Genomic DNA, 21,013 nt, shown 5'->3' with positions numbered 1-21,013 from the left:
GTCTTCAGCCCGCTGAAAGTTAAAGGAACGAGAGACTAAAGCAGAAGGCAGCAAACCTTCACGAGACGGTTGGTGAAATATTAGAAACTATGTTTTCATGACAAACAAAAAAAAAAAAAAAAAACAGTAAGCACCGTAGAAATTTTTATATTTCTGTGCAGATGATACCGCCACTAAAACCGCTTTTTAAACGGTGCTGCTTCTAATGACGCTGCTGCCCTTTGCTCCTCTTGTCATGTGGCTCCCCCATGCGGACAAACAGACTCAAAGCTCAATGTTGTGAATAGATATTTTTATTGCAAAGTCAGAACGTAAACTGGCATCTTTGGACAAACTTTAGTTTTGAAAAAGTACATTAGCACAACAAGTTTCACATGAAATGACTGTATGACTGTACAGTCAAGTGACAGCTATGAGAGGATGTGCACGGTATGTGAGCACAGTAAAAATAAATGAAATCTTAATAATAAAGTTCATAAACCAATAAACAGATATATTTATCTCATGTTTGATCAGAATTCTCTTATTAAATATCATAAGTACCGTAATGTTAATATAATGGACAGTGAAACAGTGCAGTCCTGCTGACGTCATCACCCTCCGACAATCATTCACGCCTTCAATGTAAATTCAATACACACTGGCACCATCATGGCATTCAAAATTGCATAACCGCCCTCAGGTCACACAGAAAAACCCTGCATCATCAGGTGCTTTAAAATAACATGAAGACAATACAACAAGCGAGAGCCATCATTAAAATCGAAATAAAACTCTGCAAATAAAAAGAATCTAAACCCATCGACAACAGGGTTATCTGTGTGGATGCAGAATTAAACGGAAACAACGTCTGGTGAAGTGCAAGCATCAAGACAAAGCCCTCCCAAATCAAACCATGAATAACAAGTCTCCGACTATCATGTCCATCATTTTTGCCGTGCTGATGGAACGATGATTTCACAACAAAGTTTGATTGTGTGAACGACAATTAACTGACACTTCTTCACCCTCCCTGACAGTGAATGCCAGCGTGGCATTTAGCAAATCCTGTGCTAATGAGTTTTTTTTGTGTGCGACAGGCTTCCTGTCCACTCATCCACGCCCCTGACATCCTGTCTGACGGGAACAGGAGTGTGCAGCGGGTCCAGCACAGAGCCATGCGACGGACTTGACCCCCTTCCACATGCCGGCCTCATCTATTCTTCCGTTTCCCCCTCTCCAACTTCAACATGACTCAGTGGATAAAGGATCCCATCTGATGCAGCTTCAGCAGAAGGTTATGCGTGAGGTCAAATGTGGTGAAGCTAATCCCCACTGCAATGGGCCCTTTAACCCAGTTCATACTCAGGCCTTTGTACAGTCCACGTCTGATTCCTTCCTGAGTTACGATCTCACGCATGGTCCCCAGAATTGTGACGCAAGACGAGCCGGTAACTCCAGCTGTCTGCATGCGCCGGCGCACCACATCCAGAGGGTACGAAGCCGATTGTCCGATCAGGCCCGCGCAGGCGCCAAAGGCCAGGCGCTCGTAGGGGTACGGTTGAGATCGCTTTGTCTTTTCTACAGAGAGACAGACGGCAGCAAAAAAGAAAGTGAATGTGCGAGTCATGTTTTTAAATCGCTTAAATAGTCTACATTTCTACTTAACTGGATCAAAATCCGACATAAAAAGAAAAGAAGAAAAAAAAAAAAATGGCGTACCTGCATGTAGTTTTTTGAGGGTCTCATAAGTGAAGAATGTGATCCCTGCGTACGGTATGACACCCAGGATGGTGGGGGTGAAGCCTCTGTAAAGTGTCTTCACACCTTCCTCTTGGGAGATGCGCACAAAGACGTGCATGATGTTACTGTACCTGTCAGAGGCAAACACATGGAAGGTCAGACATCTTTTTTTTTTTAAACTGTACCAAACAGGTTTTGCAGGCAAGGAGGGCACACTGGCAGGTGTCACTTTTCAAAGCTGCAAACTCAACAATATTTTCCCCTCTGAAGTCAGAAAATCTCCAGTGGAAAAAGTTGCCTCCACAGACATCCTTAATGAGTTGCCCAGTTTAAAACATGTGATCCACCCGACTCTCAATAAAAACCTAAATCACTTGGAAGCTTAGACACCCCCATCTACCGGTAATACTTTTAAGGAGATACTTCCTTAACTTTTTGAGTAATCGTAAACAATTTAGATTACATTTAGATTTCTAATGTTCTTTTTATGTCATATTACAAACAAATGTACTTTCATATTTCTGGTGGAAATCACATATACGCATAGTTATACTGTCATATTTGACCGTGCATTTCCTTTTGTTTGGCAACTTTGAAAAGAACGATACGATAACTGGAAATACAGCGGACTGCCTCTCTTAAGAAATTTTCATACACGACCTTTTAGGTGTAATATGACAGAGAATTAAATTACTAAACTGCACATGTCTCATAACAACATTTTCTAGAGAGAATTTGGAAGAGGGTACAGAGGAAATGAGTGAAAGTTCTGTTCAAATAATGACAGCTGTCCACCTCTGCTTATATCTGGTTGTCTCATGGCACAGTGGCCTGGACCATAATGAGAGGGATGACACGAATATAAACAGAAATGACTTTTTAAATTGGCGTAACGACATCAATAACAATACTGATGTTACCAAAGCAGTGACTACACAAAACTGGGCCAATCTGATTATTAAAGCGCTACAAGAATAGGACTTTGGTCAACAGGAGGCGCCGTTTATGACTTTTGTCATATTTAAAACCTGCCCGCAACTTTGAGTATATTTCACAGACTGATTCAAGCTTCTGAGTTTCACCCACAAACGGCTAACCAGAAACATGGACTCTATGCTGGAGCGTTGTTGTGATGATTTCACACTGTAGAATACCCAGGAAAATACTTGTCATCATTGTTTATACCACAGAGGGAAAGATGACAACTTATGTCAGTGTTCATAATGTCAGTGAACAACTGTAGTCTAACTTTATCCGTGAGAATCCCTGGCGCTCCCAACAGAACATAGTAGCACCGACCCCAAAAAAAGAACGCTGCTTAAAGCGCGACTCCCCAGTAAACAGCTTTAGCAGCTTAAAGTGTAGAAAAAGAAAGGACAAAGTAGGTTTATGAAAAATCAACATCATTGTTGCACCTATTAGAATCCGAGTATCATTTTCTTTATCCACCTGCCTGGTCAGATAACCCAAACACTCTATGTGCTTACATTTCTCTGGCGGTGACTGCCATCCTGGCTCGCACCATGTCCAAAGGGTAGGTGAGCATGGCAGCAGTCATGCCGGCGAGGGAGCCAGCCAACAAACGTGGAAAAGGAGGCAGAGCTCTGAAAAACACAAACAGCGTGTGGTGAGCAACATCAAACACCAATTTCCTTAAGATTGTTCGTGAAACACTCAGCTTTGAGAGAAATCTCGCTACTTTGCGCTAAATGCTGATGTCAGCACGCTGGCATACTCACACTGACCAAAACTAAAAGGGCAGATGATCAGATATGATTTAATACATTTATCAAATCATCATCTTATTTAGAGCTTAGTTTGCTAACAAATGCCAGGGGTCATGAACCAAAATTTAAATGAAAATAGATGAGTTGGTGTGTCCAAACACTTGACTCCACTCTATAGTTTTTTGGCAACTTCAGGCTTAAAACAGTGATTCACACTCTTTACTTACTTGCCCTGAAAACCGTAGTAGCCCCCCAGCAGTTTTTTGTACTGCTCGTGTGAGCAGAACTGGATGGCAGCGTAGGGCATGACCCGGACCATGGTGGCAGAGTTCCCCCTCCACAGACTGAGCAGCCCACCCTCCATGTATGTACAGTAGAGGAGTCTGAAGGCCTCCTGCAGACAATAAGCGCAGAGGACTGTAAGATTTTCAACTTCTTAATCATCTTACATATTCAACACATTCCCATTACGTAATCAAGTGCTAAATAATGCAGAAAGCTCTTTAGCCTGAATGCCTAAATGAGGGTATAAACAATAACGCGGCAGTGGAAATCTTCCGAGTACAAGCGGGACCATTTTATTTCATTACTGTTACATATTCTGTCTTCTCTGTTTTATGTGCTCTGCAGAAAACACTGAGGATGTTTTCAGGTGAAGGCTTATCAAGCATAAAACCCATATTTAAAGAGGCCGGAACTATCGGCTGTCGGGTATTTGTCCAGTTAATCGTGTTGCTTATCACCGCAGCCCTTTATGAAGAGTTGTTAAACGACAATGTAACAGTTCCTGCTTTGCTGATAAGAGATACAAGTCAACTCACCTTAGCTGAGAATCTTTTTGAGGACACTGTAAAAAACAAACAAATATAAAAGACAGACAGTAAACCTCAGGTTGAACAACACACTCTGCCACGCAGGCTAAACATCTACTAAGAGGATTAGCAATTAGTCTGGTTTGTCCAAGAGTGAAAACACTTGTTCCATTTATGCTATAGTGCAATACACATAACAGTATTTAGGTCGCTAACATGCAGTCCATTTACTGTCTATTTCCAGAAAGAAACTTTGTGTTGCACTTGCCTTGGAAAATGATCTTAGTGCGATCCAGAGGAGCGATGACCGTTTTGGCCACAGCTCCAGCAAATGCACCGCACAGTAAGGAGTCCAGGGCAGTCAATCTGGGCCTCAGGTCCTATTGGAAGACATTCAGGTCACGTCAGAGAGACAGTGAGATAACCCAAAGGTGCAAAGGTACATTTGATCTTTGTTTATGTGGCATTTGGTTCCTGCTTGGCGTCACATGCTTATCAGAGCGTACGTCTCCATATTTTTGCTGTCACCAAGATTAAGTGCAACAAAATAGCTCAAATCTGCACGTGGGTGAGGGCCACACGGAATCTCAGGAGATAACGCCACCCTGCACTTCAATGAAGGAGGGATGTTTGTGCGTGCAGAGGGGCTTTCCTTCAGAGGACGAGTTGAACCCAATAAACAATCCCACACACTGATAAGTTTGGCATGAAAAACAAAGATGTTTCCCAAGTTTGAATGACTTACCTCTCCCTTACAGAAGTTGTATAAAAGGCACATAAGTTCTTATCCGGGATTCATTTGCCTATAACTACTCCATCATACTCTGAAACCAATTTACCTTCCTTCATAAACTGAGTATTCTTTGTTACAGAGGACAGGTCTTAATGTTAGACTAGTGCTGGTTAATGTTCATGTCAGCACAATTAGAAAAAAAGACTCGACAAGTATTATTCTTTTGAGAAGATTGCCAGAAATCCCTTTTCTCTCTTTAAAAAAACAAAACGTAGCAGCACAGCTTAGGTTTGCAAAGCTGCACCTGAACAAACCACAAGACTTCTGGAACAATGTCCCATGGAGGGATAAAACCAAAGTGGAGATGTTTGACCATCCTGCACATCACCATGTCTGGAGGAAATCACACAAAATACCAGCACAAACACTAACTGTCAAACACAGTAGTGGGGAGCGGATTGTTTGGGCTTGTTTTGCAGCCACAGGACCTGGGCACCTTAGAGCGACTGACATGACCACAAAGTCCTCCGTTTTCTCAAAGTTTTCCCTGTGGCAAAGAAGCTATGCATCTCACGGCTAAAGATTGGCCAAACAAACACAGAGTGGCAATGTTCCTCCACAGAGATCGGAGAGGCTTACAGAAATCGATTACTTCGAGTCACTGCTGCTAGAAGTGGTTCCTCAAGCTACTGAACCATGGGGGGGGGGGGAGACTCTGTTTTTCTGCAGTTATGCAGTTTTGAAAAATACTTTATAATTCTACTTATTCTGCACTGCTTCATGAATTCATTTTAAAATGGAGGCCAGCTTTAGATTAGCTGGCATCTCCCTTCTATTTATAGCCATGTCCCAGCAGAGGCATGTCCTTTGAATGCATGTTCATGTTTACCAGCAGCAAGGCATTACTGGATGCACCAGACTTCACAATAACAGCACCGCCTCAAAGCTGAGCACTGCCTAAAGGCAAAGAATGTGACCCGTTTTAGGGTTAATTGTGAATAACTGACACAGTCGAAAATGGATTCCTTTAATGAATGTTGTTTTTACAATGAGGCTGTGCCCTCTTTTGAAGTAAACTGTTATAATCCACACAATCTCACAGTGTCACGCTTCACAAAGAGAGGCAGAGAGGCTTCGTCAGAATCTTGCCTTTGTTTTTCGCCTCGCTTCTGTCCAAAGTATGCCTAACAGCTTGCAATGCCATCCACACCCAAACTGCACTGACCTGTTCAAACAGGAGTTGGAACTTGTTCGAACAGGTCAGTGCACACGCACAACGTGTTAAGAAATGCGACAGGGCTCACCTTTGCTTGGCTGGACGGTGGCAGGGTCAGAACCGCGGCCTGGGCCACAGGCAGACGGCTCTGGTCGTGCACACGATGGGCCATGTGTGCCGTTTAAAGATTACCAAGGCTGCAAGACACTCGCTCGCTCATTCAGGACGAAAGTCCGTCGCTGCAGAGAGACATATGTCAGGGGGGAAAAAAACAACAACTCAATGTTCAACAAAACAACAGTCCAGCGTGTCGCAATGCCTCTGTGTTTGTATCAGTGAGCGAGGTGTTCCTTCAAAACACAGCCGGGCTTGTAAACAGGCTGCTGTTGCATTACAAGAGGATCAACCCAATGTCATTTACCAAACACGTCGTTCATTTCACACTAATCGTCACATTGAGCTGTCGACTGAGTAAAATTAAGGCAGTCAGACAAACAACTTAATGACCAAACCTCAAATAAACGAACTGTCATTTACAGCGGTGCGAAGCTACGAATAAACAAACTCGCCGTTAAAATGATTCGCGCAACGACTGCACGACCTACCTTCGGCTGTTCTTCAGAAGGACTCCGTGTTTACAAATCTGCGGCGCGTGAAATCGGTCAGCAGTCTGTCTTGCAGCTTCTCGTACGCATTTCTTGTTTGCTCTCAGGAGGCTGGTCTCTCGCTTTTAACTTGCCACACGCTGCGAAAGTGTCACGTCTCTTCACGCTGCTGACGTTTTTCTGTAAATGATTACCAAAGACAGGTGACACGCGTGTTCTTGTGTTTGTGGACGTCGCCCGCGAGATATAGTTCAGCTCGGAGCCGCCCCTTGCCTCAGCCCACAAGATTATTCTGGATTTGAGGAGGTCTTAAAGAAACTGGGACAGTGTTTGCCACTATTTTGGACTACAATACCCAATAGCTAATCCCGTCGAGTGGTAGAATGTCGCGGGATTATGTCCAACATTGGGTTGCCAGGTTTGCATAACATAGCGGATAGTGATTGTGGAGTTTTTTAACGCATGCTCATCTTTTCTTTATTTTGAACTTTCTCGCTCTCTTCTTTTTCATAAAAAAAATGTATTTTCAAATTGGTATTCACGGAATTATTTTTTTGTGTATCTAAATGTTACAAATTTTGACTTAAAAACCCCAACCTTTTGAGAAAATAAGCAATGCGATACAAGTAATATGTCGGGAAAGGAAAAAAACGAATCATATAAATCCGGGGAAGCAGGATTAGCGACAAGTATACTTATACAAGAAAAAACAATGTAGACAAAAATACAAACAAACAACTAATATAAACAGAATAAGGGAGGACCAGTAGTAAGGTGTGTCAGTAGTAAGGTTAATACATTTCCAAACTAGAATGATAAAATCCAGTCCATTTATAAAACACTTTAAAATAACCACAGTGGACCAAAGTGCTGTAAAGAAGATTAGGTAAACAATATAGCAAATAAAAGACAAGATTAGTAATCAGTGAAAGACCTAATAAGTACAAGAAGACATAATAATAAGTAATAAAATACCTAATAAGTGCTAAAATATACAACAAAATAAGATCAAATAAAAATGAGACAGTCAACTCCAATGGTGTGTCAAAGGCCAGGTAGAAGAGAAGGGTTTTAAAAAGAGACTTAAAAGCAAGCACAGAAGAGGCCTATCTAACATGGAAAGGCAGCTTGTTTCACTATTTTGGAGCAGCCACAGCGAAAGTTCCCTGGGTCCCTCTGAGCTTATACTTAGTTTTTGGATAATTCAGGAGCAGTTTGGATCAGCTGACCAGACAGAAAGAGCGGTTGTAAAAGGCCAAAGCAGATCAGAGAGGTAGGGTGGGGCAAGACCATTGAAAGCTTTAAAAGCAAATAAAAGGACTTTGAAATTAATGCTAAAATGTATGGGCAGTGAGGCTAAAATGGGGGAAATGTGCTCGTATTTTCGCGTGCCAGTTATAAGACGTGCTAAATGATAAAAATGAATGAAAAGGGAAGTTGAGTCAATGTTGGAATGTTTACATTATCTTAGATTATTGTGTCATTTACATCACGGAAATAAGTCAGTCAAAGCTTTTCTTCACAGTTAGAGATAAAAAAAAAATTATAAAGTATTGTGTGTGTTCTTTCCTGTAAAATTTATATTAAAAAGTTTTAACTAGTATATGTTTTATTTTACAATAACTTAAACACAAACGTTTGTGAAAAAGATTCCAACCTAATACCAGGGGTAGACAAAGCTATTTTGGTTTTAGTGCTGTAGTATTTGACCGAACCTGGCAACCCGTGGGTCTGGCCACAGCGCTGAAAAACTTGTTGTTGTCTGGGAAAATGGCGTCAAACGTAGAGGCCCCGGAGCGCTGGTACCTCGCCCTTCTCGGCTTTGCGGAGCATTTCCGAACCTCCAGTCCACCCAAAATACGCCTGTGTGTGCACTGTCTACAGGCGGTGTTTCAGTTTAAGCCCCCGCAGAGGATCGAGGCTCGGACACATCTTCAGTTGGGCTCGGTTCTCTACCACCACACCAAGAACAGCGAGCTGGCCCGTAACCACCTGGAGAAAGCGGTGAGGGGCGCTGGCGCTAGGAAAGAGCGGGGATGCTGTGGAGGACGGGACTAGCGTAGGCCACAGTTAACGAAAACACCGGACGGCGGAACCCTTTTATTTGCTGTTTGTCTATGACTGTAGGAATGTTACAACTGTGAAAAGGTTCAAATGCGAGATTTAAAAAAAAAAAAAAAAAAAAAAAAAAAGTTTCATATAGTCAACTGTTTGGTAGATACTGGTCCCGGGGCCGCTTCTTTCGTCCTTTCTGTGGTGTTAGCCAAAGAAAGTACTGTCAGGCATTATTTTGAACTGAAAATGATGCCAAACGACTCGCCGCCAACATTTTGTGTCTTTTCTCTTTACAGTGGTACATATCACAACAAGTTCCTCAATTTGAAGATGTCAAATTTGAGGCAGCCAGCATTTTGTCAGAACTCTTCTGCCAACAGGTAAACTAGCTTGAATAACCAGAGCGTAATTATTTTATTTTATTTTTTTAATTGGAAACTAAAGTAAACGGGACACTGAATGATTTCATCTCACCTCTTTGGATTTTATTGGGGACACGTGATCTTGTTTATCAACGGTTATTGATTATTGTTGATCCTTTTTTATTCATTTTCAGAATTTGGTGGACTCTGCAAAACCTCTACTGCGCAAAGCCATCCAGATTTCACAACAAACACCATACTGGCACTGCAGACTGTTGTTCCAGTTGGCGGTAAGTGTCCATGTAGCAGTATTTGGCTGATATCGTTGTGGTCCAGAGTCTGTGGTGATCAGAGTTTTCTTATCTCCTTCAGCAACTTCACACACTGGAGAAAGACTTGGTGTCAGCATGTGACCTTCTCGGTGTGGGAGCAGAGTATGCCAGAGTGGTGGGCTCCGAGTATACCAGGTAAATATAGCCGTTGGTTGCACATGTAATGCTTTTACTGGGTGGCATGATAACGTTCCATTAAGCTAGAACTTTAGAACCGTGAGTATTTTATGGGTCTCGATCTGGTAGTTGCACTTTGTGATCCACTCCGCCTGAGTTCGTGTGGTCGTATGCGGGTCGATTGCCATCTTGTGGGATATTCCAAATAGATGATGGGAACTTTGGAGCTTAATCCAACTGACTTTTCAGCTGAGTTCTCTTTTTCAGATGTTGAGCAGTACTGCAAACAGGATTCAATATTTGCAAAAAGATGTACTTTTATCTGTTTGGCAACTCTGTACACTGCCTGGCAAAAACAGTATTTTAATGGACCACCTTTAGCTTCGATTGCAGACGCATCTCCCGTGGCATTGTCTTTGTGCCACGTCAAAACGTTAATTTTCATCCAGGATTGCATTAATTTTTGGTCACGCTCTTGTATCGCTGATGGGAGAGTTGACTTCATTGTGTACTCTCCTCCAGCACCATCCCAAAGACTTTGTGGTTACGGTTTGGACTCTGTGGTGGCTCATTCATGTGTGAAAACAATGTCTCTGGCTTTACACATTGTGAACTTGCAGATCGGCTATTTTCACCATGAATTGCAATAATAAAGGAATGGTTTTAGACATATAAGTTTTCCACCCAATGGCAAATACTTTCTGATCTAAGGATTGTGTATTACACACAGATAAAGTGGTAACAGTGGAATCAATGTTCATTACTCCAAAAAATCCAAAAACATTCTACTTCGGCAAATGGGGCTATATTACTCAGAATTTGCTAAAGTACAATGAACATACACATGCCCCAAATATGAGTGACGGATGAGGAACACATACGCTCAACTTGTCCTTGTCTGCCAGATGCATATTTTTTGTAAAACCAGAATGAATTGACGTTAGCATAACAAAGCTAATTTTAACCTGAAGTTAGCAGCCCATTTGCACCAGGAATATGTGGAAAACTTATTAATTTATAAGCTTACTATGAAATTTATCACAAGCTGATTGTCGAGTAACATTGTATGCATACGATATGTTGACAGCACTTTTAACTTACCTTCAAAAAAAGTCCTTGTGGCGAGCCTTCAGGTGCCGCTTAAGTTTGGTCGTATTTTTTTGCCTACTTTGTGGCCACATTGGCCACCGTGTCCCGTCACAATACACTCTGTTTTATTATCTGCTGGGTTATATTTAAAATACACCCATATGCCATCTCTACGTTTGCGACCACCAAGTGTTTGGTCCAGTGTCTGTGATGAGTGACAGCAGTGTGTTGCATGCCAGGTGGTGGGCGTGACCAAACAAGGAAAGGAGGCAGCAGCAGATACTGTTTAGGTTTTAATTGACAGATTACATGCACAATAAGCAGAAATGTCATGAATTTTAAACGTCTGACAGACCACCCACTAACATTTACGTCCATTCTCGTCTCGTCAACGAAAACTCACACAAGTCTCGTCATGTTTTAGTCATCAAAGAGCCATGTTTATCTCGTCACCGTCTCGTTATCGTCATAAAAAAATCAACAAAATGATTTAGTCATCGTTGACGAAAACAACACTGCTTATGCTTAGCGGTCACTTTTTTTAATTTATTTTTTTTTACCATGCTTATTTTCAACATCTATGAAACCACAGTATCTTATACACCGAGCTGACATTTGGCTGTTGGAAACATGTTCGTTTGCCTTGGTCTTTTTGGTGTGTGGCACACCGTCGGTCCTGTTGGGCGCAATCTGCACCCTTTTGGGCCGGTTCAACACGTTGAGTCTGTAGCCTCTTTTACAAGACGTCGTTGTTAACCTGCCGCTCTTCCTCCTCGTTATTCACACATGCCGAAGCGGCGGCTCAGCCCCTCACCTCTGCGTCCTCACACACACATCAAGCTGGGTGGCGACAGCATTGTTGGTTAGACTGGTGTGATGTCGATGCACACTCAGGGCTGAACGGTCGTGCCTCTGTTGCTGCCTCCCTTGCCGGCTCTGAGGTGGTTTGGCATCAGATCGACTTTGAACCCCGCCCCTTGTTCCACCTCTGTACTTTCACACAGGACACGATAAAAAGTCGCATCAGTCCTTGCTTTAAAAGGCTGGTATCGGATCTGTGACTGACTACATGTTTAACTGAGCTGGAACTCCGTTTGATACAAAACAGCTGCTTTGTTCACTTTTTAAATAACGAATAGACTCCTGTTTCATTCAGCATCACACAGATGTGTCGTCTTGGGCAGGTGTTCACTGCACTGAGCAGCTGGAGGTCCTCCTTGCTGTGTGTCCAAGTACAGTTTGGATCAGCCGACTTAAACTCATAACTGCTCAGGGGGTAAAAAATGATGGATTGACAAATGTACATACATGTATATAAAGCTGTAACACCGTGTCTCTCTTGAAGTGCTTCGTGTTGTTAATTGATCAGGATCACTTGATTGATGCCTTTTTCTCTCTCCTTAGGGCTTTGTTTCTTCTTAGTAAAGGAATGGTGAGTCCCCAGTTATATGGCTTCAAAGCATTTCTTTTCTTTTCACATCAGCGTACACCTAGTTTTTCAGTAATTCTATTTGTTTCATCTTTATGTACAACAATGGCACGAGGCAGTTTTCCAACACTTCTGTTGAATATTGGGAATGTTTTTGTTTTGTTTTTAACTTTCTAGTTGCTGTTAATGGAGAGGAAGCTCGGTGAAGTGCATCCTCTACTCACGCTGTGCGGCACTATAGTGGAAAACTGGCAGGGAAACCCAATCCAGAAGGAATCTCTGAGGGTCTTCTTCCTGGTGCTGCAGGTCACACACTACCTGGATGCCGGACAGGTAGGAAATCCAGCCTGGATGGGTTGATATTAGCAAAGCTGCTTATCAGCATCCACTCAGGCGTTGATTTCAGGGATTCAAGACACAGCGTTTGATTGGTTACAACATTTGCGTCTGTGCAGGTGAAGAGCGTGAAGCCGTGTCTGAAGCAGCTGCAGCAGTGTATCCAGACCATCTCCACACTCCATGATGACGAGATCCTGCCCAGCAACCCAGCTGACCTCTTTCACTGGCTGCCCAAGGAGCACATGTGTGTCCTCGTTTACTTGGTAAGGCTGATGTTTCGGTTACTTTCTTTTTTCCTCCGTGTGTCACTTCACAGCACTTCTTAGTTAGAACATTTCAAATTAGCAGCGCGAATCACGGATGAGCGTTTTACTCAGAGGTGCAAAAGTCCCAGAATGCTTTTCGATCGGTAGCGCCCATCAGGGTGTTCTTGCTAAGTTACCATGTGACCGTAACTCATTTAGTCATCTGTGTATCAAGCCTCTGAGTTTCTAAAATGTTTTCTGAATGTGCTTTTCTGTTTAAAAGATTGTTAAAAGTGTTCTTTCTTTCTCAGGTGACGGTCATGCACTCGATGCAAGCGGGGTATCTGGAGAAAGCCCAGAAGTACACCGACAAGGCTCTCATGCAACTAGAGAAACTAAAAAGTGAGTTTTGACGTTGCCTCGTTGCTGAATTTGATACTTGGCTTTTGCTTTTTCAAAACAAAGCTGCACCGCATATTTTCTGGATATGTTTGAAACTTTACTTCATGCTTTAGTGTTGGACTGCAGCCCCATCCTCTCGACCTTTCAAGTTATTCTACTGGAGCACATCATCATGTGCCGACTCGTCACAGGCCACAAGGCGACTGCTTTACAAGAGGTACATTGTTCCTCTTGAGTCCTCTTTTGAGTTTTCCTTTTGGTATGTGCCATCATGAGAGAAAAGTTGCAGTTAAGCCACTTCCAGCAGCCTTGAAGGCTCAGTTTTGCTTCATGTCACAAAACTGGATTTGCATGCTGTTCTGAAAGTGAACAGATTAACTCTGTGTTCTGTCTGTTCAGATCTCGCAGGTTTGTCAACTGTGCCAACAGTCCCCCAGGTTATTCACCAACCACGCTGCTCAGCTACACACACTATTAGTGAGTATTTTAAACCAAAGCTGTCTTTGACATAGCTGTGTTAACTTGGCTAAAAGCGATTGGTGTCTGAAAGGATGGGCGCCATCAGCGGCGCCCTTTCAGACATGCGCTGTTTCCATAGACCTGATGGCAACTGCATGGCTTGGTGTGATGTCTGAACGAGGACGCTGGTGCTTTTCAATAACGTTTCGCAGTGGCAATCGGACTAAGTCAGACCTGGTAGCATCGACATGTCACCTTGAACACAAAAAGTCACTTCACAATCGCTTTAACACACAAGCACAGAAAACTGGAGGTTCATTTGGTGCTTGAGCCAAATCAAATGGAAAAAAAAACTGAAAAACTACTGAATGTACACAAGCCTGCAGCGTTTTCTTTTGTCTTGCTGCAGACTCTCCTTTCATACATCAAGTAACAGCTATTCTCAAGCAGTAAAACCTCCCGAGTATGAATCCACAGTATCTGCAGTGCTGATTGTTGAGTAAACTTAAACAATATAAATACTTTCAACTGAACCCATCCACTGCTAGTTTGTTTTAAACAATCGCAACATGCTTCAAATGAGCTGTTCAAATACGACAGTTTTTTTTTTGTTGTTTTGTGAGGAGCTCTTAACTCTTAAAGGAATTCTTCCATGAATCCTAAATGTCTCCCGTGGGCAGTGGATCTCTCCCTCACTGTCGTGGGTATATCTGGATGAAGCTTCTTGACATAGTTCCATACAAATAAAATGAAAATAAACCCTTCAAAAAAAGGTTTTTCCAAATATGTAAAATGTGTGTGATTTATGGTGAAATGTAACTGTTTTTGTCTCTTGTCCTCCTCTGTGCTCAGGGTCTGTACTGCATCTCAGTTAACTGTATGGATAATGCAGAAGCCCAGTTTACCGCGGCCTTGAGGGTGAGTGCTTGCAGTTCAGCGTCGTCTCCTCAAACGCCAACTATGATATATTTTTCTCTCGCCTCAATCATGTCCAAATGACCCTTTGTGTTCCAGCTGACCACACACCAGGAGCTGTGGACATACATTGTAACCAACTTGGCAAGTGTGTACATAAGGGAAGGAAACCGGCACCAGGAGGTCAGTTAGATAATGTCCTTGTTTTTAAATTCTGACGGTGAAATGAAAATAACGACCTTTTTAAAGGAGTTACTCGATTGTTTTATGCTTGTGGTCGTCTTTAAATCGGTGGTTGATACAATAGAGAAGTGTTTGATTGATGGTTTATGGTACATAAACACAATTTCAATGCTGCCATTACATTGTGTCTCCACCAGAGAGTGCCGGTGAGCTCTTGTTTAAAATTTGAGGGGCTAAGAGTGTGCAACACTCTTATGACTGAACAGACGTGATCCGCATGTCAGTTCTGAAAACACAAGCTTAGTTTTTATGCAAGAAACTGACATATTTCAAGAATAACTCAATATTTGGTGTACTTCTCGGTTTTCTTTCTCCTTCAGCTGTACAGCCTCCTGGAAAGAATAAACCCAGATCACAACTTCCCCGTGAGGTAAGAGTGACTTTTCTTAATTACAGTTTTTCTTTCTTTTTTTTGCAGTATAGGATTATATTACAGCAGGGTTTTGTTCGCTTTGATTGTTATCCAACCTTGTCCTTTGCTTTTGATTCAGCTCCCACTGCCTCCGTGCCGCAGCCTTCTACATCAGGGGACTCCTGTCCTTCTTCCAGGGACGCTACAACGAGGCAAAGTACGGCAGCGCTGAAGCTGTTTGATACAAATGCCACCTATTGATCCGCCTTGCACTGATGTGACTTCTCTCTGTGTTCCAGACGTTTCCTAAGGGAAACGCTGAAGATGTCTAATGCTGAGGATCTGAACAGACTGACTGCCTGCTCTCTGGTTCTGCTGGGCCACATTTTCTACGTGCTGGGCAACCACAGAGTAAGACTACTCTTGTCAAACGGGGGCCCACGCTAACACGAAAGCTGACTTGATTTTCACTTGAAACGACTGGGGCCAGATGCACAAAACTACAACAATAATAACACGCAGATGTTTCTTTTTGCCAGATGTGGGGAAAAAATGAGCACATGTGCGATTCTTTTAGGAATCAAGGTCATCATAAAACTATATGCAGATTCGCATATCTGATTTCCACTCCCGTTTTTAGCCATTGATGCAGAAACTCCACTAATGAGTCATTTGCATAGCAGAACATAGTGTGACAAATATGTTGTATAGATGTTACATGTTGAAGAAAAGGGGCTTTACTCAATGTGAAACAGAGGAAACTAAATCTTTATAGTTTCTTTGGTAACGCGGACACGACAAGAGCAAAAACCACCGAATGAAAACGTGATCAGCTCTGTAAGTTCACAGCAAAGGACCCTGCGGAGTGAGAACATTTAGAAATGAAAGGCCAACACGAGCATTAGCTCCCGGGTTACGTCAGACGGTCGTCAGTTGTCAGTTTTTAATTAGAAAGCTGAAAAGTCCTCGCATTGTATCGGTTTTCTTTTACTGAAAGCAGCAGCACAACCTGCATAGCGGGTAGCCTACCACATGTTAGCTGTTTTCTAAACACAGAGCCTAAAGTCACTAATGTACTCCTCCACTTTTTACCTCACTGGTAACAGGTTAATGCGGGTAATTATAAAAAGAAGAGCTGCTGGGGGACTAGAGCCAGGATGTACTTCCATGGAGTGGGTAGTCCTTTTTTAAAATTTTTAATTCTATTTCTCTTTAGGAGTGTCGTTGCTTACAGATGAGATGAGTTGGGGTGATGCGTTATAGAGTGCTGCAGCTGCAGCTCATGGGGAAGCATCTGTTTGGACGTGCTTTGTTGGGCACCGGTGTGTTCCGACCTTAAGGCAGATTTGGGGCTTTAGTGTTGTGGTTTTGTTAAGTCGCCCTTGCTGTACATGTATATGTACAACCAGAAGGCACTCCGTAGTGTGCGTTGTTTTAACTTTAGCTAAACTTATCGTATTGTAAAAGCTCTCCCTCCCCTTCTGCTCAGGGAGGTGCCATCCCACTAAAGCGGTGCAACTCTTGTTTTTAGAGATCATCTTCTTGACCTTTGGGGTGAATTGTTTGACAGCAGTGAGCTTATTGTTCAGCATAAATTGTTCGAAGGCCAGAGGATGAGCAAGTGTTTGAAAGGCTTATGGGATGTTCTTCATCGCTTTGAAAATGAGGTTGAACATTTTTTGACGAATTAAAGAGCCGATCATTTATTTTACGCCCATCTTTAGCTTCTTGTGGACGCGAGGGATTCACATTTAGAATCAAATCGGATTCTGCGTCTCTATTCTTTGAGAAACGGGTTGTGATCTGCATTTAATTCGTCTCGTTTTCTGCCCCACAGCTCTTTGGGGTCAAATGTAGCATTTTAAACCACAGAAGTATTTCTCGTATGTTCTGATTGAGTTTTTATGTATTTCTTCATTCTGTGAACCCCGGTTTCCTTTTCCTGAGATCCTGAACTTATTTCAGGTAGAGTTACCAACTCTCTGGCTTCTGGCATAAGGCACATTTTCACCTTCAGTGTCGCCCGCCCAAAGCAACCTAATCTGGGCAGTGATACGTCAGAGAGCAGCACAGTTTGTGTTCCTTTTCTCTTTTTGTGCGAGATGCGCGCATACTGACCTGTTTGTAACAGGTTGTTAATGAGTCTCGCCAAGAAAGAATGCAATCTGGCTTTGTGGGAGTCTTTTTCAAGAGGGAGTGACCACATTAGTCTTTAAAAACCATAGATTGTTCCTGACACACAGACAGGATTAGCCTCTACATAATGTTAAAGCACAGCCTGTATTGTACACCTCAGAGAGATGAGCTGTGATGCGCAGAGTAACGGTTTGTGTTAAATGTTGCACTGCGGCTGTCTTCAGGTCGAGTCCTGAACTCCTGTTGGGACATTTTTATCCTACTTTGTTCACTGAACTCAAACACACTTTCATGTCGGTTTTGTTTGTGTCTTTATTTCAAAGTTAATATCTGAGACCATGGTTACTGTATCAGTGTGGAAATAGACACATTTTACATTTACATAAGTTGCTGCCGTTAACTTGCTGTCACAAAACGTGTGTTTCAGATAAAAGGAAGTAAGAGGTTTTATTTGAGCGGTGCACATCTGGGCTGATGATTATAAAGGACCAGATTTGAGTTGTTACTGGTTTGTGGGATTTCTGGCAACTCAGAAGTGCTCTTTCTTTTCCCCTGAAACCCACTGCTGTGTCGTTTCCCGTATGGCTGCTTCAAAGGGACAAATCAGCCAAATTGCCAAAACGTTTTACTCAAAAACCGCTGTTGGTCAAGCATCTAACCATCTTCATAGCTGCGATCCCGACCACTGGGACGCCCTGTGATTCTGGTCCAGAAATTGTAAATATTTTGAATCATCCAGTAATTGTAGGCATGTCTAAACTGATATACAGTTGCTAGCTAGCTCCTCTTTGGGAGATGATTGCAGCAACACAGCCTTAAACTTTGATTTACTTATCAGTGACAAATTGGACTGTTCTAATTCCTATTACTATGATTCTGAATGGAGATGTAACTTTGTAAGGCAGTGTTGAAAATGGCATCTAACACCCTTTACCTTTTTACAATGTCTCTCTTTCTGTTTAGGAAAGTAACAACATGGTTGTACCCGCCATGCAGCTGGCCAGCAAGATCCCTGACATGTCTGTTCAGCTCTGGTCTTCGGCATTGTTGAAAGGTACACAAAGACCTTTTCCCTCATCTCGGTAAAACATCGTATACTGTATTACAATTTCTGGTGTGCACCTAAATGGAGGTCCGAGCTTTGCAAACACACTACTGTGAGCAGACTGGCTGCAGCGATGGATATTGTTGACCACGTGCTGTGCTTTCAGACTTGAACAAGGCCCTCGGAAACAACATGGACGCCCATGAAGCGGCACAGATGCACCAGAACTTCTCCCAGCAGCTGCTGCAAGACCACATCGCTGCCTGCAGCCTCCCTGAGCATAACCTCATCAGTGTATGTGAAGTATTCGCCAAGTTCACATGTCATTACTCGCCTGTGTCACATTTCAATCCACCGGCATCATTTCAATCACATATTTGGACGCATTTGTTCATCCAGGTGTTTGCCTTCCATACCCGTTTTGCAATGCCGTAGTTACACAATGTTACTGGGTTTTTTTTTTTTTCAGTGGACGGACGGCCCGCCTCCTGTTCAAATCCAAGCCCAGAATGGTCCGACCACCAGCCTTGCAAGCCTGCTATGAAGAACCTCCTGGCGCATGCGATTGTAGCTGGTAAATTGTCACAAGCAGCATTTTGATGCCTAACAACCTGCTATCCAGACCACTGTAGCTCGAAAGGATTTTAACAAGAGACAGAACGGACCTTCACTTTATTTGCTTCTCAAGATTTGTTCCTGTTGGTCGACTATGATATATATGTTTTTTTTAAAGTTGTAAAACAGTTACAACTGCTGTTGTACATGTATTTCACGCCCGGATGGCATCGACACTTGCGGGGTACAAGAACAAGGTCGGACTGTTGATTAGAGGAGTGAAGGACACATGGCAATGTATAAAAGGGCTTCATCGCTCAGTTATAGGGAACCCTTCTCTACGTTTGCCGGGGTTTTTTTTTCTCACATTTGTTGGAAAACAACGGGTTAGATGGGCGGGGCAGTAAAGAAATGTAGAAGAAATTAATTTATTCATGTTGCTATTTTTGTAACTGTTGGTATATATTTTACTTCTTGCCTTTTTTTTTTTTGTATGAATGATGTTTTTCTTTCCCATGTATGGAAGTTACTGATGCGGACTCCCTGTACAATAGTTTTTGACTTGGGTTGCTAACAATAAAATCTTTTATTGATTTTATATATATATATATATATATATATACATATATATATGTTTTTTTTTTTTTTTTTGCACAAAATCCACGGTAGGAAAAGCAGACCCGTCATTTAACTTATTCACAGAAGAGCAATTTTGACACGTGTCGTTTCACAAATGAACAATATACGTTTGTTTTGTAACAGTGCGCCGTCTGCATTGTCCAGAAGATGCATTGAAGTACATATGGAATTCATGTCTTCTGACATATACCCTGTTTTTAAAAAAAAGAAGAAGAAAAAAAGCGCCCCCCCCCCCTCCCTCCAAAAAACCCACATTTCACTGATGCATCGTTCTCTTTTCCATAAAAGACTCGTTTCTGTTGGCGTATTAGTTTTTTCAAATCATGTTTAGACTTTTGGAGCTTTCTTCGGAGATTAAAAAAAAATAATTTTATTATATTTTAATTTGTCTTGATAGTTCCACTAAATGGTCTCTTCACAGTATGTTTGTATAGATTTGCCACTTGTTGAACCTTTATTGTACAGTGACATTTTATAAATTCAATTTAGTAAAGTGTGATATGTATTATTTTAGCTATCCTATGTAGGTATCCTAATGCTTGGTATTTGAAGCACTGTAAGGACACAGTTTAAGCTTGAGTACTAGCCATATTTTATCCAATGCCTATGTTTTTAATTCTTGCATTGTTTTCAATAATTTTCCAATAAAAGTATGATTGAAATTTATCAGTTACTGATTAATGTCTCACTCTCTAGGCATGATAACTGCCGGATTGGGTTTGATTTAATTATCAAACTGGTCTGGGGCCTGTGCGAGTTGGAGATATGCTCAGTTATTCGTCGTGACTGGACGCCGTCTGCAAAGGAGCTCACGAATACTGGGAAACTAAACTGTGCGTTTAATTTAACAAAAGCCCACTGGACATGGGGTGAAGTAGCTGGTTAATGGTATAGTAGTAACATTAAGAGTCAGAGCTGGGCTGTTTTCTCAGTAACATTCAGGTGCTTTAAGAGTTTTCAGCGCTGGTAAATAAACAGTATAAATGTATGCTTTAATCATATATCTCTACTGTGACAGGTTTTACTATTTTTTTGTACTGGAAATAAAAAACTAACTGTCATGGCAACTTTTCTGGAGTAAGTTTGCTGGGGAGTTCAAAGTCCACGCACTCTTGGGTCGTTGGCCTTTCTGTAGTTTTCTGTTAAGATTGATCACGTGACAAAATGTAACAGTTGTTATTTCATTAGGTGCTCCCGATATTTCCTTCTGATTGTCACGTAACATGAACAGATTATGCCCCTCTGGGATAAAGAGGTGCATTAGATGTGAGTTAATGGAAGGGAAAAACTTTGGGACTAGACAATTCTGTCATATCTCTAACAACAGGATCTGATATTGTCTGATGTGGCAACCGTTATCTTGAGTAACTCGTCGACATCTGAACCAGAACCCCAAACTCCACTCCTTCGTGTCAAATAAGTCGTGTTGCTCCATTCCCACTGGTAAATTTTCTATTTGCACCATTTAGAAAATCCATTTGAGA

General features: G+C 42.1%; 2 protein-coding genes across 2 annotated transcripts; one reads left to right on the top strand and one right to left on the bottom strand.

The window, feature by feature from the left end:
* Nucleotides 1–275: 275 nt before the first annotated feature.
* On the bottom strand, nucleotides 276–7,158 carry LOC140312102 (mitochondrial coenzyme A transporter SLC25A42-like). The gene is made up of 8 exons (XM_072389775.1): nucleotides 6,816–7,158; nucleotides 6,299–6,449; nucleotides 4,530–4,641; nucleotides 4,271–4,296; nucleotides 3,677–3,843; nucleotides 3,210–3,326; nucleotides 1,702–1,853; nucleotides 276–1,560 (listed from the first exon to the last, which is right to left on the bottom strand). Exons 2-8 carry the CDS (start codon nucleotides 6,380–6,382, stop codon nucleotides 1,235–1,237), a joined length of 984 nt encoding a protein of 327 aa, XP_072245876.1. The 5' UTR covers nucleotides 6,383–6,449; nucleotides 6,816–7,158; the 3' UTR covers nucleotides 276–1,234.
* A 1,383-nt stretch (nucleotides 7,159–8,541) lies between these two features.
* On the top strand, nucleotides 8,542–20,195 carry mau2 (MAU2 sister chromatid cohesion factor). The gene is made up of 18 exons (XM_072389774.1): nucleotides 8,542–8,819; nucleotides 9,167–9,250; nucleotides 9,427–9,522; nucleotides 9,605–9,699; nucleotides 12,175–12,202; nucleotides 12,377–12,532; nucleotides 12,655–12,801; nucleotides 13,095–13,185; nucleotides 13,299–13,402; nucleotides 13,585–13,662; nucleotides 14,497–14,562; nucleotides 14,659–14,742; nucleotides 15,123–15,172; nucleotides 15,294–15,371; nucleotides 15,454–15,565; nucleotides 18,254–18,344; nucleotides 18,502–18,629; nucleotides 18,805–20,195. The coding sequence occupies exons 1-18, from the start codon at nucleotides 8,586–8,588 to the stop codon at nucleotides 18,877–18,879; spliced, it is 1,797 nt and encodes a 598-aa protein (XP_072245875.1). The 5' UTR covers nucleotides 8,542–8,585; the 3' UTR covers nucleotides 18,880–20,195.
* Nucleotides 20,196–21,013: the final 818 nt, after the last annotated feature.

This window comes from Leuresthes tenuis, unplaced genomic scaffold (assembly GCF_036924035.1).
Source record: "Leuresthes tenuis unplaced genomic scaffold, fLeuTen1.0.hap1 SCAF_7, whole genome shotgun sequence".
NCBI lineage: Eukaryota > Metazoa > Chordata > Actinopteri > Atheriniformes > Atherinopsidae > Leuresthes > Leuresthes tenuis.
This window is presented reverse-complemented; position numbering and strand designations above follow the sequence as displayed.

Bases quoted from the DNA above. Each gene is read 5' to 3' on its own strand.
- LOC140312102 (XM_072389775.1), bottom strand. From the start codon at position 6,382: ATGGCCCATCGTGTGCACGACCAGAGCCGTCTGCCTGTGGCCCAGGCC. The intron at 3,844-4,270 runs GTGAGTTGACTT...TATTGTCTGCAG, and splicing joins CAAAAAGATTCTCAGCTAAG to GAGGCCTTCAGACTCCTCTA. The intron at 1,561-1,701 runs GTACGCCATTTT...GTCTCTCTGTAG, and splicing joins CCTCAAAAAACTACATGCAG to AAAAGACAAAGCGATCTCAA.
- mau2 (XM_072389774.1), top strand. From the start codon at position 8,586: ATGGCGTCAAACGTAGAGGCCCCGGAGCGCTGGTACCTCGCCCTTCTC. The intron at 8,820-9,166 runs GTGAGGGGCGCT...TTCTCTTTACAG, and splicing joins GTAACCACCTGGAGAAAGCG to TGGTACATATCACAACAAGT. The intron at 12,802-13,094 runs GTAAGGCTGATG...TTTCTTTCTCAG, and splicing joins TGTGTGTCCTCGTTTACTTG to GTGACGGTCATGCACTCGAT.